This window comes from Globicephala melas, chromosome 6, assembly GCF_963455315.2.
Source record: "Globicephala melas chromosome 6, mGloMel1.2, whole genome shotgun sequence".
Taxonomy (NCBI): Eukaryota; Metazoa; Chordata; class Mammalia; order Artiodactyla; family Delphinidae; genus Globicephala; species Globicephala melas.
The window spans coordinates 99726008-99752496 of NC_083319.1; the positions used below are offsets into that span (position 1 = coordinate 99726008).

Below are 26489 nucleotides of genomic sequence, written 5' to 3' on the forward strand. Positions count from 1 at the left end.
TGGACACTAGGTTGCCTCCAGTTTCTTTCTATCATGAACACTGCTGTGAAGCACACCCTTATATAAATCCACTTATGGTCCCATGTTTTAGTTTCTCTATGGTTTATGAACAAGAGTGGGATTGCTAGGGAAAAGGGTACCTACCTTCATATAACACTTGAACTGATTATTGTAGATCAGTCTTCAGAACAGCTGTACCAGTTTATACTCCTACCAGTAGCACCTAAGAGTTCATATTTCCTCCTGTCCCTCTTCCAGAATTTGGTTTTATCTCATTTTCTAATATTTACCAAAATGATAAAGTAGTATCTTATTGTCATTTCAATTAATATTTCTTTAATTACTAATGACACTGAGCATCTTCTCATATATTAGCCATTCCACCCATACAATCACTGTTAAGAGTTTCTTGTATGACATTTCAGAGATAGGTTAAGCATATACAAACATATTTGCATATCTGTTTTAAAAAATAAATGTACTTATTAAGGTACATTGCCCTTTAAGTGCTGCTTTATCTGGGTCCCACAGATTTTGACATGTATTGTTTTTATTATCATTCAGCATTTTTTAAAGAATTATCTTTAAACCCTAACACAATGAAGCAGTATGTTTTTTGTTTCCAGTCATGTGGGATTTTTTTAGAGTTAGTATTTTGTTACTGATTCTAATTAGCATAATTTAATTAGAGAACATAATCTGAATAATATTCATTCTTTGGAATTTATTGAGACTCCCTTTGGAATTTATTGTGGTACCCAGTAGATTTTTGTGACTATCCCATATATACTTGAAAATAATGCATTCTGTACTTGTTCACTTGTTCTCTATAAGTTTGATTATTTTTGTTTGCTTGAACTATGATTTTTTGGGTCTGCGTCAAAATCTCCAGCTACAGTTATTGATTTATCTGTTTCTCACAATAGTTCTGTCAATTTTTGCTTATGTTTTGAAGCTGTATATGAATGAGATATGTATATTTTATGATTAGACTATACGATTGATTTTCATTATTCACGGATTCTGTATTTGTATATATGCCTCCCTACTAAAATTTATTTGTAATCCCCAAATCAATACACATAGTGATTTTGAGGTCCTAGGCCCTCTCAGCAGAAGAATCTAGGAGATATATATACGTATGCGTGTATATATATATATATATATATATATATATATACACGCATACGTATATATATGTACACACACACTATATATATATATATGTAGCTTGGTTATATATAGCGTGTGTATATATATATATATATATTATATATTATATACATATATAACTTGGGTTAGTTCTCCCCCATCCCATCCCTTTCTTTGTTACTTTGTTATCCATTTATAATACAGTTAGGCTCATTTGTTACTGTTCATATTATATTTGGGGTTTCTATCACATGCTGGTTGATTTAAATACTTATTTTGAGTAATTTTAATACCCAAATAATTTTAATTACTGTGGTTCTAGAGGTCAAACCTATCTGAAGAGGTATGCTTTGAGAAGTGTCACTCCGGCCTCATCCCTCCTAACCTGTTCCCAGTCCCCACTTCTTTCCACCCATTTCCTCTATGCCTGCTCTAGGTAACCAGTCTCTTTAGTTTATGATTTATCTTTCCCTTATTTCTTATGCACAAATGAGCAGCTAATATATGTTTTTCTTATACCCCTTCTTTATTACATAAACAGTAGCATACTGTAGATACTCTTTCATTTTGCTTTTTTCTTAACAGTGTATCCTAGAAATTGCCCCAAATAAGTTTATAGAGAGATCTTTCTCATGTTTTTTTTCATAGCTTCATAGTACTTCATTGTGTGGATGTATCATAATTTGCTCAGCCTCTCTCCTTTGTATGGTCATTTAGGTTGTTTCAAATACTTTGCTATTACAAACAACACTGCAGCCTGTGTGTATGTATTTTCTTATTGTTGGAAGTGTATCTTCAGGGTAGGCTCCTAGATGTGGTCAAAAGTTAAATGTATATGTGGTTTTGTCAGTTCTTGCCGAATTGTTTTATACCATGCAAATTATTTTTATGTAGTCAGATTTACCCATCTTTTCTTTTCTTGCCTTTGAACTTTTAGTCATTAGTTTTAAAGTTTTTCCATACACTAAAGCTAAAGAAAACTCACCTCATGTTTTCTTCTAGAACTTGTATGGTTGCATTTTGATATTTAGATCCCTTATCCATTTGTTATTCATTATGTGAGATATGGTTCTAATTTTTTTTTTGAAATAGCACCAGTTGTCCCAGAGACATTTCTTAAGAAGCTCATCATTTCTCCAGTGATTTAGGGTGCCACCTTTCTTATATCTCAAATTTTTATATGTACGTGCATTAATTTCTGACCCATTTTATTCCACTGGTATATTTATCTACATATAGTGCCAGGACCACTATTTTAATTTAGGAAGTTTATAGTATGTTTTAACCATCTTTTTCAGTGTTTTTCTGGCTGTTTCCTGGCTGTTCTTACATGTTTATTTTGCCATATAAATTTTATTATCAACTTGTCTAACTCCATAAAATAGCTTATGGTATTTTTATTGGAAATGTAATGGGTTTATAAACTAGGAAAAACTATAATCTTTTCTTTTTTCTTTTTTTTGGCTGCACTGTGCAGCATGTGGGATCTTAGTTCCCCGACCAGGGATAGAACCCTCGCCCCCTGCAGTGGGAGCGCAGAGGCTTAACCACTGGACCGCCAGGGAAGTCCCAAGAACTGTAATCTTTTAATGCTGAATCATCCTATCCAAAAACAGGGAATGTCTTTCCATTTGTTCATGTCTACTTTTGTGTCTTTCAGGAGTGTTTTTTTAACTTTTTCCTGGTATGAGTTTTATACATTTCTTGTTAAATTTATTCCTATGTAGTTAATCTTCTTTGCTGCTATTGTAAATGGAGTTTTGTCTAGCATTGTGTCCCACTTATTGTTTGTGTATATGAAGGCTATTTTGTATGTTAATTTTATATCCTTGCATGTTACTGAATTTTTTATTAGTTTAGTTAGTTGTATCATTGATTCTTCTGGAGTTTATCAGGTATGCTATTATATCATCTGCAAATACAGATAGTTTTTGTTTTTCTTTACTCATTGTTAAGCCTCTAACTGATTTGTCTAATTCAGTTGGCTAATACCTCTAGTACAGTGTTGAATAGTAGTGGTATTAGTGGATATCCTTGCCTTGTTCCTGATTTTAGTGGAAATGTCTCTACTGTTTCTCCACTAAATAAAATACAGGTTTTAGGACTAAGGTATGTGTGTGGGTGACTTTATTGTAGAGATCTAGATATTTGGATGGAACATGGGAACAGAAATTAAGAGATTTCTATGAAGGCTACGCTCTTACGTTCTTTCAAATTCTAGGGCAGGGAGTTCCCTGGAGGTCTAGTGGTTGGGACTCTGTGCTTCCACTTCAGGGGGCACGGATTCAATCCCTGGTCGGGGAACTAAGATCCCACATGCCATGTGGCACAGCCAAAAAAAAAAAAAAAAAACCCACAAAACCAAAAACAACAAAAAAGACAAATTCTAGGGCAACAACACAACACACTCAAAAGCTGGAATTCTTCATGTTTCAACTTGGGAATATCAAAGAGATACGCCATTATAGCAAGTCATTTGAATTTGTATAAATTGTCTTTATGTGTTATTGTGTTCAAAAATAAAAGTTTTATCCTTGTGTTTGTCTTGTAGTGTGTGCTGTTTTTATGGAGTTTAAAGATTAATCATCCCAAAACATTGTTTCTGCTTCGAGGAAATCATGAATGCAGGCATCTTACAGAATATTTCACCTTCAAACAGGAATGTAAGTATAATCACTCCTCCAGAACTTTTTAAGTTATCCTTTAGCCAGTCCCAGCGAATTAAACACAAAGAAAAGAAACTAATGGACCTCAAATGCTTCCTGTTCTGTTTTTGTTTTTGTTTTGTTTTGTTTTCTGGTGAGAACCTAGATTCCACTTTTTAACACTTGTTTTGAAAATAACTTTTGAGTATCCCCCTGGGTCTATAAGTAATACATTTAGGATATTTGGAAAACGTTAAAAAGTCCAAAGATATAAATTGTCCACAATTACACCACTTAAAATTAATCACTATTATCTCACTATTTGGCATATAGTCTTCTATTCTTTTCTGTATACATAAAAACCTATCATTGGGCTTCCTTGGTGGCGCAGTGATTGAGAGTCCACCTGCCAATGCAGGGGACGTGGGTTCGTGCCCCGGTCCGGGAAGATCCCACATGCCGCGGAGGGGCTGGGCCTGTGAGCCATGGCCGCTGAGCCTGTGCGTCTGGAGCCTGTGCTCTGCAACGGGAGAGACCACAGCAGTGAGAGGCCCGCGTACTGCAAAAAAAAAACCAAAAAAAAACAAACCTGTCATGAAATAGTTCAGATATATCTATATCCATACAATCCTCCCTTGATTTCCGGGGAATTGGTTCCAGGACCCCCACAGATACCCACATCCGCAGATTCTCAAGTCTCTTATCTAAAATGGTATATAGTATTTCCATATAACCTTCATGTATTCTCCTGTATTCTTTAAGTCATCTCTAGATTATTCATAATACCTAATACAAATGCCATGTAAATAGTTGTAAATACAATGTAAATGTTATGTAAATAGTTGCTGGCCCACTGCAAATTTAAGTTTTGCATATTGGAACTTTCTGGAATTTTTTTTCCCCCAAATATTTTATTTTATTTTATTTATTTTTTTTATTTTTTATTTTTTTGCGGTACGCGGGCCTCTCACTGTTGTGGCCTCTCCCGTTGCGGAGCCCAGGCTCCGGACGCGCAGGCTCAGCGGCCATGGCTCACGGGCCCAGCCGCTCCGTGGCATGTGGGATCTTCCCGGACCGGGGCACGAACCCGTGTCCCCTGCATCGGCAGGCGGACTCTCAACCACTGCGCCACCAGGGAAGCCCCCCCCAAATATTTTAGTTCCGCAGTTGGTTGAATCCGTGGATGCAGAACCTGTGGCTATGGAGAGCCAACTGTATATATTTTTGCAATAAAGTTGGGCTCATAGTATATGTACTGTTTAATAAACTGCTCTTTTCATGTTATGTAATAGCATTTTTCCATTTTATTAAATATTTTTTAACATGACTTTAAAATATAATATTAATGTTTTTAAAGTATTCCATCTCATGAATGTACTATCGTGTGTGGCCAATTTAGTAGCAACTGTAGGGCATTTAGGTTGATTCCAACTATAAATAATACTGTAATAGTAAAAAAAAAATTATTATTAAAGGTAGAATTTTTTTGAAACTCAAAACATTACAAGCTGATTTAAAAAACAAAAACAGGGAATTCCCTGGTGGTCCAGTGGTCAGGATGCCGTGCTTCCACTTCCACTTCCACGAGGCCCAACTAAGATCCTGCAAAGCCTCAAGCCGTGAGGCGAAGCAAAAACAAAAACAAAAACCTCACAGATTTCTTTGACCAGAATCTAGGTACTCACAATTGGCTCTAAGTAACATGCAGCATGATGGTGACTATATTGGGCTTGTTTGGGAGAACTTGCCTCTGGACATTTGCCCGTATCATCTCTTGTTTCCCCAGGTGTCTATCTGCTTAGAAGACCTACATCCTTACTTCATTCGTGTCATAGCCTCAGAGATTTTCTTCCCTGGTTGCTTTTTCTAAATTAAAATCTCATCACTTTATTCTCATACCCTACTTTTTTTTCCCATAGCATCTATCAATACCTGAAATTTTTATATATCCTATATATATATATAATTTATATATTTTTAATATATTTATTTATTTACTGTCTTTCTCTCCCACCAGAATTTAAGCTGCATGACAGCAGGGAGGTGTTTTGTTCTCTGTTGTTTTTCCAGAACACTATCTAATAAGTCATAGTAGATGCTTAACAAATATTGGTTGAATTAAATTGTTGAATGAATGATTCTTTGTGATTTATATCTTTAGAATAGACTCTCAGAAAAGAATTACTAGGTGTCAGGGCATGAACATTTTAAAGACTTTTGGTACATACTCTAGCACTCAGAAAAATTATATATCAGTTTATACTACATGGAATTTTTGTATTACTATACAAAATTCACTATTCCTTTGTTATAGTGAAAGGAAAATAGTGAAATAAAAAACAGAATTATACCTTTTTTATTTCTAAAGTGTTAGTACATTCTTTATAAAACAAGAAAGGTAGAATAATCTCTTGTCTAGCTCTAAAGTCTACCTCTTTCCCCCCATAATCCTGAATATATAAAAATGCTTTGGGACTTCCCTGGCGATCGACTGGTTAAGACTGCACTTCCACTGCGAGGGGCCAAGGGTTCCTCCCCTGGTCAGGGAAGTAAGATCCCACCTGCCATGTGGTGTGGCAAAAAAAAAAAAAAAACCTTTATTGTTCATATAATTGATATTTTGATCATGGATTTTACTTTGTGTCCTATTCAGATTTCTCTTCAGATTATCATCTTGGAGGAATATATTATATTTGAAGTTTTATTACCAAAAGAATATTCAAAGTTGAAAAAAACTTTGAAATTTGTTTTCAGAGACTCAGTTTATTCAGCTGCCACAAAATCCCTCTACTTACAACTTGAGAATGTTCCCAATGCTCATTTTAACTCGTTACCAGTAGCTTCCTACATTGAAGTTAGCAGTTGTGATGACAGCCTTCCTCCTAGTAATGCCTGAAATGAAAGGTCTTTCTTATTGAAAGAAATTTTAGAGTGTGAACACTTAAAAACCCTGTGAGAGAAAAGTCAGCTACAAATGGGCAAGATATAGATCATTCCAGGCCTTGGAACTTATTGAAATAAACACTTTAAATCAGTAATTAACCAGGAAGTTTAAAACAAATTAGATCTACTGTTGGTGAGTGTTTAAATTGGTGTAAAGTACTTGAAGAGTAATTTTGCAATATCCGTAAAAATTTCTGACCCAGCAGTTTGGCTTCTAGGAGTTTATCATGCAGATTGTATCTTTTCTTTTTTTAATTTATTTATTTTTATTTTTATTTATTTTTGGCTGCGTCGGGTCTTTGTTGCTGCATGCGGGCTTTCTCTAGCTGCGGAGAGCGGGGGCTACTCTTCGTTGTGGTGCACGGTCTTCTCATTGTGGTGGCTTCTCTTGCTGTGCAGCACAGGCTCTAGGTGTGCAGGCTTCAGTTGTGGCGCACTGGCTTAGTTGCTCTGTGGCACGTGGGATCTTCCTGGACCAGGGCTCGAACCCGTGTCCCCTGCATTGGCAGGCGGATTCTTAACCGCTGCACCACCAGGGAAGCCCTGTATCTTTATTTTTTAATACTGCATAACAAATTACCACAAATTCAGCTGCTTAAAACAGCACATTTGTTATCTCATAGTTACTGCAGGTCAGAAGTCCAGGCACAGTATGGCTAAATTTGCTGCTCTGGGTCTCAATGGGCCAAAATTAAGGTGTCACCAAGGGCTGTGTTCTCATTTGGAGCTTGGTGTCTTCCAAGCTCACTAGTTGTTGGTGGTCCTTATTGACTGTAGGATTAAGGCCCCTATTTTCCTGCTAGCTGTTGGCTAGAAACTGCCCTCAGTTTCTAGAGCCCAAATGCCTCTCTCTGCCTTCCTCTTCTGTGATCAGCCAGCTGGAGAAAACCCTCTGCTTTTCAGAGGCTCACCTGATTAGGTCAGGCCCATCCAGGAAAATCTCCCTTTTGCCATAATGATACATAATCATGGGAGTCTCAGTGTATTTCCAAGTTCCACCCACTCAAAGGGGCACAGATTATACAAAGGTATAGGTCATTGCAGGTCATTTTAGAATTCTGCCTACCACACTATATACTCAAAAAGATAAGAAGATATGGATGTATAAGGATGTTCATTATAGTGTTAATTGTAATAGCAAAAAAAAAATAATAAGGGATAATATATCTAAAAAATGGAATGGTAGGCAGCTGTTGTAAGATCAAGGTGGATCTAGATGTACTGATATGGAGAGCTGTTCAGATATATTGTTAGGTGATGGAAGCCATTTGCAGAACACGTATAGTGTGATCTCCTTTGTAAATTAAAAATATATAAGGTGCAGAAGTAATTGGTAACAGTGATTACCTGTGGGAAACTGGATCAGGAGGACTAGTACTTTTAATTTTTTATCTTCCCATAGGACTCCGTGAATTAGCTTTTCACCACCACCATGTAATACTATTATACCAATTTTTTAAACTGGTAACTTTCAAATTATCCATTTAGGGCCAAGCATTTAAAAGGCTTTTTAAAGCATCCCAGGTAATTCTGTAGCACACTGCTGGTTAAGAACACCTCTTCCAGAGGCTTGGAAAGTATCTACTGTTTGTCATTTGAGAACCACTTCATCAAGTACTTTAAAAATTGGAAATATTTTGCATTGTTTTTCTAAGCCAAATATTAAGGTGGTCCTCATTACACCTCTGTTTCCTTACTTGGGAAAATTAAACAGTGCCTATCAAGCAGTTAACAAAGGCCCTGGAATGCTCAATATTTGGCAATAGATAAGTAATGAAGAAAAAACTGTGTATGGATGCCTCTGAATTAAGATTCATGTTTTTTCGGTAACATTCTATGTGATTCTTCCTCTGTTTTTTCAGAGTTCTTTTTTTGATTAGTATAATTGGTTCAGACTGTTTTCAGAAAATAGAACAATAGGTTTGGGAAACATTTTGAGTGTGTCATTTTGCACAGGATTTCTTATCTCAGGTTTTTCTTTGCTTTTCACAGCTGTAATTTAGTTAAACCACGTTTCTTTCTTTTTCTCTTATCTGCCAATATACTCCTGTTTCATTCTAATGCTGCATCCGAAATGTTAATAAATCTTGGAATAAGCACACAAATTCAAGTACAATTTCAAATTTTGTTCCTATATAAGGAAAGAGCATGTGTGCCACTTTGCATGAGTGTTTTTACTGATAAGCTGATCTTTCTTAAAGGGCCACTGTAACATTTAGAATCAGCACCTTATAACTACTGTTAAGTGATGCTTAGTTCCAAATTGTGCAGCTGCAATCTTGTTAATATTTCTAGGAGGGGCAGGTGGAGGCTTTTCTTTTCTTATATCAAGTTTTAAAGTGCTTTATATTGCAGAGATTTTTAAAATTGCTTTCAAATCCAGAGATAATTTGAGTAGCAAAGTATAACAGTTAATTTCTGACATATCATTTATCTTTGCAAAAACATCTCTTTATTGTTATGTACTTGGAAAGCAAGAAACCTAGTGGTTTTGTGATTCCATCTCATAGCTCTGGGTCCATATTTCTAAAGTAAATTAATTTCTTATTTCCAAGGGCCCCTTTTTTGATGTGTAGTTAAACAGCTTACTGAAATTACAGGAGGTTCCAGAAACTCCTGTAATTTTGTTAATGAAAACAGTATTGTTATGACAGGTTGATTTTTTTTTTTGAAATAAACAAATGTTTGCCATTGTTCATTACTTATAGTAGCAAGAGATTGGTGTGGTTAGATTGTGGTATATCCATAAAGTGAAATATTATATAGATATTAAAAAAAACCAAAACTCTTCATATAACTATATGGCATGATCTCCAAAATATGTTACTAAGTCCAAAAAATAGGAATTCCCTGGCGGTGCAGTGGTTAGGACTCCGTGCTCTCACTGCCAGGTGCCTGGGTTCAATCCCTGATCCGGGAACTAAGACCCCTCGTGCTGCACAGCGCAGCCAAAAAAGAAAAGTACAAAAAGGGGCATCCCTGGTGGCGCAGTGGTTAAGAATTCGCCTGCCAATGCAGGAGACACGGGTTCGAGCAGCGGAGCAACTAAGCCCGTGCGGCACATCTACTGAGCTTGTGCTCTTGAGCCCGAGAGCCACAACTACTGAGCCTGCAAGCCACAACTACTGAAGCCCGCACGCCTAGAGCCCATGCTCTGCAACAGAAGCCACCACAATAAGAGGCCTGCACACCGCAACGAAGAGTAGGCCCCGCTCGCTGCAACCAGAGAAAAGCCCACGTGCAGCAATGAAGACTCAACGCAGCCAAAAGTAAAATAAATAAAACAAAATAAATAAATTTATTTAAAAAAAGAAGTCCAAAGAGCAAGTGAAAACAGTGTACATATTCTACATTTATGTTAAAAAACAAAAGGATGTTGTGAAAATGGAATAAATATACATATCTGCATATGTATGCGTAGAATATCTTTATAAAGACACCCAGGAAGCTAATTGCCTGCAAAGAGGGGGAGGAGGCACTAATTCTGAACCTTTCTTTTTTTGAACCTATTACCTTTGTTTTAAAAAAACAGTGAAAGCAAATAAAAATTAAAACAAATATATAATCACTGTTTAGACCGGGTCATGGTTTCCTGCAAATAGTGCTGACTCTCAAAATTACGTTCAAAGAATATTGTTGAAAATTTTGTTTTGTTAATGTTATATTATTGATACTAGTTAGAACTTGTATCAGTGTGAACCTATGACTGAGGTGCATGTTTCCTTCATTGTGGGATATATCTTACAATTTATCATGAAAATAAAACACTTGAGTCAGCTAATTTAACCTTTGGTAATTATATATTTGGCTCTTTAGATTCTCCTACTAAATATTTAATTTAAAAGTAATGATTGGGAGGAGTATTGCATCATGTTAAGAGCATGAACAGGTTCTAGTTCTGCCACTTACTAGTTGCAGCTTTGGACAAGTGAGCCCAGTTTCCTCAGCTTTTTATTTTTATTTTATTTTATTTTTTTGCGGTACGCGGGCCTCTCACTGTTGTGGCCTCTCCCGTTGCGGAGCACAGGCTCTGGACCCGCAGGCTCAGCGGCCATGGCTCACGGGCCCAGCCGCTCCGCGGCATGTGGGATCTTCCCGGACAGGGCCACGAACCCGCATCCCCTGCATCGGCAGGTGGACTCTCAACCACTGCGCCACCAGGGAAGCCCTTCCCCAGCTTTTTAATGAAGATTATGTACCTACTTCACAGGGTTTCAGTGAGGATAAAATAAGGTAATTTTATTGGTTAACACTTATATAGAACCAACTTTGTGTCATACATTATTCAAAGCATTTTACATATGTGAATTCATTTAATCCTCACAGCAATCTTGTAATGTAGGTGGGTATTATTATTAGGCCTGTATTATAGATGAGGAAGTAAAGGCACAGAGAGTCAAGTAATTCGTCCAAAGTACTATTGCTAGTAAGTGGCGGAGCTGAGGTTCGAATCCAGGCAGTCAGGTTCCAGACTCCATTCCACTGTGTTGAACACTTAACTCACTGATGGCACAGGTACATTGTGAGCCTTCAACAGATTTCAAAAATAAAGGTGATATAACAATAAATATTACTATACAAGGATTATATATCCATCCTAGAAAATACGGCTAAACTAAGTCATCTTCAATCTAACCCCTCAGAAAATAAAAATGTTGGTATTTATATACATATTCATAAACTTTAAGAAAATTAAAATGGTAACATTCTGTAACCCATTTTGGTTGTGCACTTTGTTTAATTTGATTTGTGACTTTCTGTTTTAATTTACAAAATGGGTTAGGACACTGTATTACTTTCTGTCTTTCTCCAGACTTGGTAGTCTTCTGGAAGTAGGCTAAGGAACTCCTTTGAGTCATTCTTTGGGTTGAAAGGCATCTTATTGATGTAAAATGGTATTTGGAGCATGAATTAATAACTAATTAAAATCCCTGCCTATATGCAACCTTAGGACTCTTACAAAGGAATTCCTTATTGATGTTGGCAACAGGGGGAACTCTGGCTCCATGGATTTACAGGAGAAAAAGTCAAATCACTGGCCACAAATGAAAGGGTTTTTTCCCCTTGATTTTTTTTCCTTTAACACACTTTTTGGCCAGTGCTGGGTCTACTTCAGAGATAGCCAAACGTGTAGTGCTCAGATACAAAGCAGAATATAAGGATGTAATTGCAAGGAGATAGAAAGATGCAGAAGATATGGCTCTTATTAACTTGAATGTCATAATAGAGTTAGCATATATTGTGAAATAGATGATCTTAACTGCCTTTGTGGTAATACAGAATGCTCTAAAAGTTTATAAAGGAACTCACGCCTCCCTTAATGCCCTCAAATCCTGATCAGTATTGGCAGTAGACAGTCTTCACCTTCTGGGATGAAGCACCTTAAGTGTGGTCCACTGGTTACACCTTCCCTTTAGGGATCTCTCTCCAGTCATTCCTGCTACCCATGTACTGCACTCTGGCCCAAATCTGGACACATCACCCTTCACATTATTCCCCAGAGCCTTGCCAAGACCAGGCTCTGATACTTGAACATGTCTTTTCTAAAAGCATGGAGATTACAAGAAGAAAATAAACACAGAAATAATTACCAACTAGATAATCTGACTCACTTGCTATAGTGTTGTTCTCTGGGGCCTGTAGGCTTTGTCTCATCTTCACAGAATCTTGGAAGAGAAGGAGCTCACAGTTCTGTAGGGCTGCCTGCCTGTATAACTTGTGGCCGTCTCCACCAGTATGCACCTCCTAGCATATTGGCTTTTTGAACCCAAGGCCAAAGAAGAAAACGCTCCCTTTCTCTTTAAACTAAAGCCATCTGCCAACTACTATTTCATGACCTGTTCTTTTTAGATAATTGTGGAAGCCAACCCACTGTCTGCCCACTGGAGTGCTTTTTGTTCTGTAGCCTCAAAATGACAACCACATCAAAATACAGTTCACTGAGATGAACATTTTTACATAAAATAAAATCAGGACATAATTTGGTTGAAGACCTTAAAAATCATGAGCAAAAACATTATTGACATTTTATTGATGACGCCTAAAACTTCAGTTTCTATTTATATATCTTCAATACCACCAGGAAGTCTTTTTAGACCCAATGCAGACTCACGAGAGACCATGGGGCATACATGGCGTCCATCCTAGAAGAGTACAGTTCAGGAAGGGCAGCATCAGGCATCCCTTTTCATGGAGTAGTCGTCATAGAAGTACATGCCGCAGTCTGGAGCTTTTCTGCCTTTTGCCTCCATTTCTCCCACCCTCTCCTAGTCACAGCTCAGGTGCAAGGAAACAGTATCCACATTGGGCAGATTAGGGAGCCACCCTGGCTTAGAAGCCTCATGCATCACAAATGCCAGTATCTCTTGTAAAAGTTTTATTGGCATAGCTTCCAGGATCCCACGAGGGACATACCTTACGAGTCACCGCACTCAGAGAAGCCCAAAGCTATAGCTTCCGCCAGGTAATTGGGTAATTTTTACCATAAGAAATGTTGCCTAATAACACAGCTGATTACATTCACCTTATCAGGTTTCCAGGACAACAGAGCTAGAAAGTTAATCCAAGGTCACACTTGTAGAAAAAGAGGGAGATTTTGTTTGCCCTTTATCCACAACTTTTCAGAAATATCTGTACAAAGATGATTGTGTTTTCAAATTTGCCTGTAACAAATGGCTTTGGAGTAGCTTCATAATCAACTGGCATATATCCTTTTTCATGTATGATAAATTTTAACTCTCTTCCTTTGTTTTTCCTTTTTTGATAGGTCGAATCAAATATTCTGAACAGGTGTATGATGCGTGTATGGAAACATTTGACTGTCTTCCTCTTGCTGCCCTCTTAAACCAGCAGTTTCTGTGTGTACATGGAGGAATGTCACCTGAAATTACTTGTTTAGATGACATTCGGAAAGTAAGTAATCTTTCATTAGTCTCATGGAGTAAATATGCTTTTAATTTTGTTTTTTATTACAGTCAACTAATATGTCTTTATTGCTGAAAATTTTTAAATACAGATAATTAAAAGTAAGAAAATGGAAATCACCTGTGATCTTGTCATTGGGCAATAACTACTGTTAACATTTTCCTATATATCTTCCAGAAAATGTCTAATTTTTTTAAATAAATTTATTTTATTTATTTATTTATTTTTGGCTGCATTGGGTCTTCGTTGCTGCGCACGGGCTTTCTCCAGTTGCAGCGAGCGGGGGCCACTCCTCATTGCAGTGCGCAAGCTTCTCATTGCGGTGGCTTCTCTTGTTGTGGAGCACGGGCTCTAGGCATGCAGGCTTCAGTAGTTGTGGCATGCAGGCTCAGTAGTTGTGGCTCGCGAGCTCTAGAGTGCAGGCTCAGTAGTTATGGCTCACGGACTTAGTTGCTCCCCAGCATGTGGGATCTTTCTGGAGCAGGGTTCGAACCCATGTCCCCTGCATTGGCAGGCGGATTCTTAACGACTGCTCCACCAGGGAAGCCCAGAAAATGTCTAATTTTTAACGAAGTCTGTGCTTTTACCAACTAGAAACATATTTTGAGTATAACCCTGAAACTTTAAATTATGTAGCAATAGGAAGGAAAAAAGCCAGGGTTCTAATCCCTGTACTGCCATTAATTGTGTAACCTTTACCAAATCACTTAACCTCTTAGATTTTCTTCTCTGTAAAATGAGGACGTTGAAATGGATGGTCTGAGGACTCTCCCAGCTCTGAAATTCATTGACTTTGACATTTCAGATGATAGAGTTTAATTGCTACACTTGCCTTAGTTGGTAATTGTGATTTTTCAGGATTATGTATCTTCATGACTGAAAAAAGGTGATCAGTCTTTTTTCATTTATATTGTTCTACATCACCATCTTCTCTTCTGTACCTTGTATTCTCTTACCTCTCTTATATAGGTACTGAAACTAAAAAATTTTCTGTTTGTAAAATTTCTCTGAATTAAAGTTACTGTCCTCAAGGTAAGAGGGTGTATGCCTGTATGCACAGCCTTTTCTGCTGCCGTGTTGTTATTAAATAAACAACATTTCTCTTTTACATAGTAAATCTTGAATTTTACAATTCTGAATCAATTGTATTAATATAAAGCTCCCTTTTCACTTAGTAGAGGTTCTCTTCTTGGCATTCAGTTATCCTAGTTACTTGTTTTCTCTTGGCTTTCATGCGTTAACCAAAGCAGCAGTGACTAAAGGCTTGAATTAATAACATATTGAAATGCCTCCACTGAATAGAATGGAAAGGATGAAAGCCTTTTGCAAAATAAAACTAGCATTCTTTAAAATAAAGAAATCTCCATTGGAATGAGATAAACAATGAACAGAAACACTCAAAACCCTTCCTGCTGTCATGGTAACATTGGCTCACCTAGGCAATTGAAATAAACTTTACAGGGTCTTTCTAATAAATAGTATGTTTCTATAGTGATTGATTTCACATTCAAATTAAATGAGCACCGCTTTTAAGATTAGGATGTAAGGAGGTCCTTTTCTACTGTAGGGATAGGGATATTTATTAAAATTTAATACCAAAAACAAATAAAAATTGTATCTACATTTATTAAATGTTCATTTTCTTCCTAAAGGAAAATTCTTTAGGGGCTTACCGCCCACTCTCCTAATACATTCTTATGGGTGGAAAGGTGTTTTTTGACCCATACCATTTTCCAAAAGCTCTTTTGCTTTCATGATTTTTCTTCTTTTGGCTTTTACGTGTCTTCTAGTTAGACAGGTTTAAAGAACCTCCAGCCTTTGGGCCAGTGTGTGACCTGCTTTGGTCTGATCCCTCAGAGGATTATGGCAATGAAAAGACCTTGGAACACTATACCCACAACACGGTCCGAGGGTGCTCTTATTTTTACAGGTAAGCTAATCCTCAGTTAGAAAATTAGAAAAAGGAAATTGTAACATATTTTATCAAATTATTTTTAACTACATATTTTGTATCTTGAATTTGTGTCGCTCAGGGACTTCTATTTAATTTTTTGATTAATTGAAGGCAGAAAACTCTGTTTTGTTTTTTATATTTTACTCAGTATTATGCCCTAATAAGTGTAATATACTGAACACGACTGAATAGAACATCTTGCAGTGCTTAAATATTGTTGTCTGACTTTAAATGATCTAGATTATTTGTTCCCAAACATCATCTATTGACTTTTTTAAAAATAAAGATTTCTTGGCTCTTCCCTCAGAGATTCTGATTCAGTAAGCCTGAGACAAGGGAATCCTTTTATTTTTTTAGAAAGCTCTCCAGCTTTTGGAACCACCGGTATTGGCAAAGATATAAAAAGAACAGGACATTGTGAACTAAGCCCAGGACATTTCCTGGAAGTTGGTTGTTGTCTTAAATCTCATATGTGAGCTTTCATTGTGCTTTGCCACTCCAAATTAGGGAGATTCAGGGAAGTTTGAAGCCTGAATTTTTTAAAAATCCAAATATTTTATTCTGATAAATAATACCTGTATTTAGTACCCTGAAAAATCTTTGATAATTGCCTAAGATAATGCATTCATTAAATGAAATCCTGCACACAAAAGGAAGCCTCAGTTTTGCCATAGTTTTAACATTCTTCTAAGTAAACTTTTTTCATTCCATTCTGCCAACTTTAGCAGTGACTAATATGATGAAGTCATTTAAATTTTACTTCTCTTTACATTGCTTAAAATAAGGAACATAAAACTTTTATTTTTAGCACATTATAAATTGGTACAATTTCTATGGCAGTGAGCTTGACAACATCTCTCAATTATAAATGGCCATGGCTTTTGTTCCAGAATTTCTACTTCTAAAATGTAATCCTGTGGCTATATAGTCAGTCCTCATTATTCAAGAATTCTGATTTGCAAATTTGCCTACTTGCTAAGATTTATTTGTAACCCTGGAATCAATACTCACAACACTTCCAGTCATTCACAGACATTCAAGTGTACAGAGCAACGGAAAATTTGAGACACCCTGTGCACGTTCCGGCTGAGGTTGAACGTGCAGCTGCTCTGCCTCTTGTTTCAGCTCTCATACTGTAAGCAAGTATTCTTTTTGTGGTCTATTTAGTGAAACATTTCCCACATTTTTTGTTGGTGTTTTGCTGTTTAAAATGGCCCCAAGCATACTGCTGAAGTGCTATCTAGTGTTCCTATGTGCAAGAAGGCTGTGATGTGTTATATAAGCTCCATTCAGGAATGAGTTGGGGCACTGTTGGCCATGAGGCCCATGTTAATGAATCAACACTATACATTAAATAAGGTGATTTTACACAGAAACACACATAAAACAAGGTTATGTGTTGATTAGTTGACGAAAACGTTGTGACCAGAGGCTCACAGAACCGAAACCCTGTATTTCCCCTAGGAGCAGTCGTTCAGTATTCACTAACTCAGTTTTTGCAGCAACTTTATAGAACACAGCTACTGCAAATGATAGGAATCAGCTGTACTTGAAAAGGTGTAAAATGCATGTACAAGTTTTTCATTGTTGCATTATTTATGATGATGGTTTTAAACAACCTAAACGTTCAATAGGAGACTAGTTAAATAAATGCTTGTACATCCAGACAATGGAATGTACCAGACAATGCAATGAGGCTGTTTTTTAAAAATGAAAAAAAGAAAACAAATCCTTTGTATACTGGTTGGAATAATCACTAGTGTAAAGTGAAAAAAAAGACATAGTAAAAAGCTATGTGTACCGTCTGATGACATTTCTGAAAGGGGGGGTGTGCATATGTGTGTGCATAATTGCTTGAAATTGAATATGGTATCTCTGAAAGGGCACTCAAAGAAACCAAGAACATTGGTTGCTTCCAGGGTAGCTGGAAGATAGAGGTAAGATGGAGGGAGACATTTCACTGTATAACTTTTTATATCTTTTAATTTTATGCCACGTGAATGTGCAGCCTATTTTAAAACTTACTTTTTCTAGTGAACATAAGAAACAAAGATTAAACATAAATTAAATAATTAACACTTGGATAATTCCAGGATAATTTTGTATTCTCCAGTTCTTCGTATCAAACATTTGCCATTCAGAAAGGTACTAGTGCTAAGAGAATACGATAGGAGAGATGCAAATATCATACCTTTCATTTGAATAAGGTTGGATATAGTATTTGTATTTGCTCCTGAAATATTCCTGCATAATATCATCTTGATATTGATATTACCTGTGAAGCTATAAGTAGGTTCTTTAACTTTTCTAACAGTTTTACAATTTGAAAATTGTGTGTTCGGTTTTTAGCACCTACTACACACACACACACACACACACACACACACACTGCTGTGATACTTTTTTTTATATCAAGATACCAAGAAAAGTTTTGGTGTTGTATTATTATTGTGTGGGTTAAGAAAAAAAAAAAGGTGGGGGAACTCTGCTTCTGTCCTAGGGTTGTCTGTTATCTGTGTCCTTGATCTGGAATGAGGAATATCAGTGACATGGAAAAACGAGAGTGATGATTGCTAAGCTATTAATAAAAGTTCAGTGGTAATGAAAACCTATAATTTTGAAACAAGTTCAACTCATTTCATCTTGACTTTTCCCCTTTCTCCTATTAAAAAACAAGTGTTTTAATTCTGGATTTGTGTTTTCTATTTTCTTTTTCAGTTACCCTGCAGTTTGTGAATTTTTGCAGAACAATAATCTGTTATCAATAATCAGAGCCCATGAAGCCCAAGATGCTGGGTAAGTTATATTAAAACTGTACCATGACTTCCCTGGTGGTCCAGCGGTTAAGACTCCACATTCCACTGCAGGGGGGCACGGGTTCAATCCCTGGTCAGGGAAGTAAGATCCTACTTATGGTGTGGCGTGGCCAAAACCAAAAACAAACAAACAAAAACAACCAACTGTACCAAACAGCACTGAAAAGTTTTTGCCTTTAACATCAAGACAGACGGGCTGTCATTTCTCTTCCAGGTATCGAATGTACAGGAAGAGCCAAACGACAGGCTTTCCATCACTCATTACTATTTTCTCTGCCCCCAATTACCTAGATGTCTATAACAATAAAGGTAAAGGAGACCAGCAATACTTGAGTTTGAATTTGTGAGTGAGTATATGTGAGCTCTAGTTGAATATGTATGTGCATAGGTAATTTTCTGAATATATATAAATTTTAAATAAGAAAAAAAAGGGTCTTAATTGAAACAAAGGCCAAGAAACTTAGAATTTGGGCTTCTGCTTGGTTTTCATCTCCTAAGGATTATTGGGCTCTTTGTGAGTATAAATAATGATTACAATAGGTCTGATTTATACTACTGAATCAAAATATAAGAAGAATAAATTACTTCAGGTTCAGGTTAGAAAAGTCAGCATAAATTATTGGTTTTGGTGAATTTAATTTATTTATAACAGTACTACCTCAATAAAATGTCACTGTTTAGTGTTTTAATGTCTGTCTGTTAAGCTGTTTTTGCTATTAAGAAATAATACTGTTAGAATGAATACTCTACAAAAAGTCAGAAAAATCTTCATTTTAGTCCAAGCCCTGCCAGAAACTAATAGTGTGACTTTAGGTAAGTCATATAATCTTTCTTAACCTCAGTTTCCCATATAAAAAAGATAATTGGATATAACATGCCTTTTGATCCAGAAATTCTACTTCTAAGACTTTTAGTCTATTTTAGTCATTTTTTTAAATTTAACATTTATGATTCCTAGTTCATAAGTTTTGTATCAGGGCAGTGGTCTACTTAAAAACCTCCTCTGTAACATGCCTCTGTAACTATTTTGCTGTATGACTATAAAATAATAGAACTTTTAAACAAACATGCCAGAACAAATATATCCAAGTGAGTATTGTCCCTTCAAGGTAGTTACCTTGGGAGGTTATACACTTATTCCAACAATGCTGCCCATTGTTCAAACATTTTTGGAACTCCTCTTTTGGCATTGCCTTCAGAGTCTGCGACACATTCTTTTGATTATCCTCAATGATGGGAAATCTTCGTCCTTTGAGGGTGGATTTGATTTTTGGAACAGCCAAAAGTCATTCGGAGTCAAGACTGATGAATAAGGTGAGTGATCAAGCTAGACGATACCATTTGGGGTCAGGAACAAGGTATGATTATAAGGTAATGAGACTGGTTTTTCTTGTGTTGCTTATAAAATGGCTCTGGAGGCAATTCCAAAAGAGGAGTTCCAGAAACGTTTTGAGTGATGGCAGCATCTTTGGATTAAATATACGGTAAGGCAGCAAGGTATATTGATAAGAGCACTGAGCTAGGAGTCAGAAATCCTAGTCTAGTCCTGCTTCACTTTTAAATTCACAGTAAATGAGATACTTAACTTCTCTGAGCCTCAGTTTGTCCTTAAAATAACTGTGATATAGGCTTGTTGGAGATAAGTTGGAATAGTCAAAATGAATATTAAAAACATTGGTCAAACTATAAATTGCTCTACTATTATAACATTCTACTGTTATTGTGCCTGGTGTGATTACAGCAAAGGACCACACTCATCTGATATATAAGGTCTGGTGTGTTTGTCGTTGGTGGTTTCTTAAGTCTCATTACTTTATAGTCATATCTTGTATATGCAGTTTGGGAGAGAAGTTTAAAAGAGGCCCACAATATATTTACTACTTCCTCTATTTCAGAGTAGACTATGAAATGGCACATCTCATTTCAATCTGTTTTGGAACAGTTATCTCTGAATGTCCTTAGTGACTTGCTGTCCATTTTAAAAAGACATTTCTTTGACTTAAATTCTCTTCCAGTCTTATATTTTCTTTTTGCTACTCGTCAATCTTTCCTGAGTCTTAGCTATCCTATAATACTCTGCTTCTCCCTAACTCCATTCTTTCTTATTTCCTTTTTCCTAATATTTCCAATACATTAGAGACTTAGTTTTTGTTCTCGTTTCCTCCCTTATGAATAGTATGTGCCACTTATGTTGTCAAACTTCCTCAAGGACAGTGTCCCTAGTCCTCTTATCTATGATGAAGATTTTCCCTTCTTACTTCCTTTATTAACCTTACTATTAAAAGTGTCTATTGAGGGAATTCCCTGGCAGTCCAGTGGTTAGGACTTGGCACTTTCACTGCCAGGGGCCCGGGTTCAGTCCCTGGTTGGAGAACCAAGATCCTGCAAGCTGCACAGCGTTGGCCAAAAAAAAAAAAAAAAAAGTGTCTATTGATTGCTCAGTGGATTTATCAGTGTGCTAATCTGAAACATGTCGTCTAAATCAGCAATCACTTTACTAGCTTACTAACTGCCAGTTCATTCTTTGCCATATTCTAATCTGGTCTTGTTCTTGATTATTCCTTTAGTAAACTGTTAAAGTCACAGTTGATTCTGAGTTTTTTGTTGGCTTTGACATAATTGGTAACATACTTTACCTTGAAACAATCTTATTTTCCTTGGTTGTTTCTTAACCTTTGGCCGGGGGGAGGGGGGCATGTGGCATCTAAAATAATCTCTGGTGGTACTCAGTTATTCACCGCACAAGTATCTCTTTTCTTGACGAAAGCAACTCTATCCCCCTTTCCTTCTTCTCTTTCTTTTACTGTTGTTTTTCTTTCTTGTATATTCTTTAGACTTATTGGTACCAACAGGCATTTCTTAGTTCCACTGGTTAAATGAAAGACCTTTAAGTCATGATTTTTAAACATCTCTATTTCTATTTTGTGTCCACCTCCCACCTCTTTTTCTTGTGTAGATTGAGGGAGTTGTTGAATATTTACATAATCATCTAACCTAAGTAAAATACATATACTTGAAAATAATGGGACATGTACATTGTAACCAGTATTAGAAGCTTCTTAAAAGCTGAAAATCCTATTTTCATATATTTTCTTTATAATCTATGGTGTACATTTTAAACATCCAGTGACTTTAATTTTGAGAATACTAGGCTATCCTGCAATAAGCAAAGAGACAGGAATCAGGAGATGACCTATAACTGTCATTTCTAGAGAACTATTATACCCTATTCTATTTATGATCATAGTAAGAATAATTAAGAGTAATGCAAACCACATTGCATTCTGGTGATGAAAACTAAGGGATTGGATTTTAAAAAGTTTTAAATATAAAGAAAATCAGTTTGGTACCAAAATATATATATGAACTGGTTAATATTAAACATTTATAGAGTGTGAGCAATATACTAACTGTGTATAGGAGAGACGGGCATTTTTTTCTTCACATACTGTATGCAGAGATGATTTAATCTACTTTGAACCTTATTAAATTGCTCCAAGTTTACCATCTATCTGTATCCCCCACTATGAATTAATAACTGCTATGTTATAAACTAAAAAGCTTATAAAATCTTTGGCTCTGGCTAATGACTAGGAAAACAGGCTGTGTTCATTTAATGAGAAATGTTTGCCCTCAGAGGAAAGTTGTAATTGTAACCACTTGGCCTATAAAGGGAAATTATGATGAAATTTTTCTCATGTGGAATCTGAGATTTCTATAGATAGTTACTGTGCAAGACCCTTTGAAGTTTCAGAGTTTAGTTTCTTTTGTACTTTTATTATATATAAGAGCTCTTCAGGTAACTTTGTTTCTTGGGATAATTCTTAAAAGAATGAACTATGTGACATGCTTTAAGATTTTCCATCTGTCTTGAATTTATAAATGGAAAGTAAGTTCTTGAATTCTGTGTAACAGGTACACAGCTGTACAAAGTGTACCAGTTGCCATGTCATTTTCCTCTGTGCCAGACTTTCCTCCTTTTTCCTTTTTAGCTGCTGTGTTAAAATATGAAAACAATGTCATGAATATCAGGCAGTTTAACTGTTCTCCACACCCATACTGGCTTCCAAACTTTATGGATGTTTTCACGTGGTCTTTGCCTTTTGTTGGGGAAAAAGGTAAGAGAACTAAAGCATCTGGACCATCAATTGTCCTAACTAGTGACTGAGCACCCTTATATTTGCATGAGTTCCCTGATGGTTCAGAAATGTTTTTCTTAAAGTTATCAGAAATGTTTTCTATTTTCATTGTTCTCTACAAAGATGTTTAAGTGGCGCTTAATTGGTTTTTAAATTGTAATTCTAGTTGATTATGCTTTTCTTATTCTAAATATCAATTTAAAATAGCTGTTGTCCTATAATCAAGATGTTAAAATAACATAAGTAACAATAAAATAACCATTCCTTCAGTGATTTCTGCAGTGATAAAGAGATTTAAATAGGAATTATTTTTCTTGGAATTTTATTTGTGCACCTATACAAATAAGCTATGCAAATATATAAGCCTGTTGTACATAGGCCTGGTGGCTTAACTTCTTTGTAAAATGTGAGGAAATCCTTTCATATGTATATCAGTGAAGAAAAGGCTCTGGCAGCAGTCTAACGAGATCAAGTAGTAGTTATGCAATGGAATCTTCAAAGACTCCGTACTTTAACTGGAGCAAATAATCTCCCCCAAATCTATATAAACTTGAAGGTCTGCATTTAATGCTGTTCCTTACAGCTACTCTGAATAGCAAAATGACAAATCATTTTTATCTATGTTTATTTAACATGTATGTTTATATATCCACATCATTTTAGAGAAAGTACCTTATTAATTATATAAATTTTGGGTTATTTTGTCTTATCATCTAGTCACAGAGATGCTGGTTAACATTCTCAACATATGCTCTGATGATGAATTGATTTCCGATGATGAAATTGAAGGTAAACTTGCCGTTTCCTCCTTTGAATCAGAAACGAAGAAGTTTTGGTTTTGGTTTTAGTTTGTTGTGAATAATTTTCTTTGTCTAATTAAAAAAAGAATTCTGCTCATTGTAGAAAAAATGAAATTTGAAAAATACAGGAAACCATAAATAAGAAAAAAAAGTCACCCATAATCCTACCATCTCATAGATATCCACTGTTAACATCTTGATATAAATACTGTATTAGTGTCTTTTTTTCCTCTTTTTTCTTTTAAACAAAAATGAAGTCATGTGATAGTTTCACAAACATTTCCTGGGTTTTTTGTAGACTACTTTTTAATGGTTACATAGTTATCCATGTCAGTCATTCTTTGTTTTATCCAATCCCCTGCTGTTGGATATTAGATTTGTTCCAAATTTTCTTTTAAAACCCCACAGTTTTGAAAATTTTTATAGATAAATCTTTACCTGTTCTGTTCAACAACCAATGTTTTTTATACGCCTTATATGTGCCAGCAATTGTATAGGTCCTAAGCTCTCAAAAAGCTTATATTCTGGTGGTGGGAAAACAAACAAACAATGCATATGAGTCAAATATTGATATGTGGTATGAAAGAAAGGAGAACAATACTAGGAAATGAAAATTAACACTTTCTTGATTATTTCCATAGGATAAATTTCTAGAAATTGAAAATTGGTGTCAATTAGTACTTAACAGTTTTAAATTGGATACAGATGACCTAGAAAAGCTATAACAGTTTACATTTTGTGTATGTGATACATAGTTCACAGTGTTCTCTCCAATACTATTTATTTTAATTTTTGTAGTCTGCTGTTTTTTTTAACTTAAATATTTATTTTTATGATGACTAATGAAGTTTTTTTCTTGTATTTATTGACCACCCTTATTTCTTTTTATGAGTTGTCAATTCATTTATTTTGCCCACTTTTCTACTGTTATGTGCATGTTTGTTTGTTTTTCTTCTTATTGGCCTGTGAGCGATATTTATATAGTTACATTTTGTTGTATACATAGCCAAGTATTTTTTCCCTAATATGTTTCAGGAGGTTTGATTTTAAAGATAGATCCTAACTTATCTGAGAATGCAGAAGATTCTGGAGAGATGGTAGCACCTTAGCACAAACCTCTGACCGTCTCATTCTCCCCAAGCTTATGCTAAGGTGATTCACTCAGCTGTTAGGATGAGCTATGTACATAGTGGAGAAAGCCTAGCTTACTTTGAGAATATAGATGAGAGTCCTATACATACTTATGCTTCAGATTCCACATTGAAGGTGCAGAGCAGATGGAGCATAGCTTGTGTTTACCTTTATGAATGGGATAGGAGATCACTGCAGGGAACCAGGTCTTGAGAAAATAGTGCAGCCAAGTGAAAATTAAAACAAAGAATTTAAGTTAGGAAAGGATGAAATATGTAAGAAATACATCTAGTAAATTTTATATTTAAATCTAAGTGGAAATGGAAATTATTGTGAACGCTATTGTATGTATTAACTCTATTGTGTGTATGTATCCTTGATTATCATAAGGACATGCTTACTAAATTATGCCCAAAGTTACATATGGATATATTTATTGAAGTATCATCTGTAGTAGCAAAAGAGTCAAACAATCTAAATATCCCTCAGTGGAGAGCTGGGTAAATCAATCACGATATATCCATATGATAGATTCCCCACATGGAATATTATTTCTCTTCGGTAAGCCTCCTTTCTTCTCCCCTTCTCTTCTAGTTAGTTCCTATTCAGCTTATTGTTACTTCGTCATGGAAGATATTTCTGATCTCCCTGACTAGATCCAACACCCCTGTCATGCTCTCATATCAATGGTGCTAACTTCTTAGCATTTGATAGAGTTGCGATTTTACATTTATTTATACTGTTACAAGATTAATGTATTAATGTATTTAATAAGTGACTTTATACTGTTAAGTCACTCAACAGTAAATTCCCTGAGTGCTGGGACAAAATTCGTTCTTGCTTACCATTATCACCTTAAAGCCAAGTATAGTGCAATGAGCATGGTAGGTAAATATTTGTGGTATGAAGTACAACTATTAAAAAAATAAAAGAATGGAGTAGAGCTGTTGGTGCTGATATGGAAAGTGTATTAGATGTTAAGTACAAAAGTAAATGGATAGAATCCTCTTATTCCCATTTATTACAAGGTATGTGGGTATAAACTGATACAGGATTTTAAAACTTTTTTTCTGAAAGGAAATGAAGAATAACCTTTAGGTTACGCTGGTGAATTGAACACACTTCTAATTCCATTCCTTCCTGAAACCACACTAAAACTACAGTACAATTTTGGTTTTATCTAAGTGATATAAACTAAGGATTTTCACTTTAGTAATGCCAGACAGATAGTTTAAAGCAATCCTGACTCTTAAGACAACTAGAAAAGGTAGACAAAATATTTTAAAAAGTTGCTTCAAAGGCATTCAGAAAACTAAGAAAGTAATAAAGAATTACCAAGTAGAGATCTGGAGAAAGGCATAAATCCAGAGAGGTAAGACATTTGGTTACGTATGGGACCAATTTTCTCCTAAAGGCATTCATGAATATCAAAAGAGGGGGCTGAGAGGTTGACCAGCCCTCTTGATAGAAGCTAAAAAAAGTTGGGGTTCATGACTTGCCAAAGATGAATTGAGTGCTGATAAGCTTCTGCTCATTGGTTTGGGACCCCCAAAGGTTGCATCTATGTAAGAGTAAGGGTGAACTGGAAATAGAATGCCCTGGAAGGGACTACAGCCTGTCTTCAAGTCATTTCAGTCTCTGAAATTTAAATAAGGTGGTCCCAAGCATCTGGCAAAAGCAAACCTCTTTAGACGAAGATAGCATTATGTAGAACTTTAAACTACTGCAAACTGTCTTTCAAATATAATACATGGCTCACAACCAAAAATAACTAGGCATATGAGGAGACATAACAAAATGAATGAGAACCAGCAGAAAGAGCAAAAAATAAAAACAGACCCTCAGGTTCTCCAGACACTGGCTTTATCAGACCAAACTTTAAAATAACTATTCTAAAAAATAAAACAATGCTAACTATTCAAGAACATAAAAGACTAGATTAAAAGTTTTGGTAGAGAACTGTGAATTATAAGAAGGGATGTAGC

The 26489-nt window shown here is 35.8% G+C and overlaps 1 protein-coding gene across 2 annotated transcripts in view; it reads left to right on the forward strand.

Annotated features, from left to right (window-relative positions):
- PPP3CC (protein phosphatase 3 catalytic subunit gamma) overlaps nucleotides 1-26489 on the forward strand; it is a 93625-nt gene that overhangs the window by 49482 nt on the left and 17654 nt on the right. For both annotated transcript variants that reach the window (XM_060301255.2, XM_030832604.3), the window contains exons 4-10: nucleotides 3704-3815; nucleotides 13507-13652; nucleotides 15455-15594; nucleotides 18337-18414; nucleotides 18649-18743; nucleotides 22427-22552; nucleotides 23291-23362. In XM_060301255.2, the coding sequence (XP_060157238.1) occupies nucleotides 3704-3815; nucleotides 13507-13652; nucleotides 15455-15594; nucleotides 18337-18414; nucleotides 18649-18743; nucleotides 22427-22552; nucleotides 23291-23362 (769 nt within the window). The remainder of the gene's footprint in view (nucleotides 1-3703; nucleotides 3816-13506; nucleotides 13653-15454; nucleotides 15595-18336; nucleotides 18415-18648; nucleotides 18744-22426; nucleotides 22553-23290; nucleotides 23363-26489) is intronic.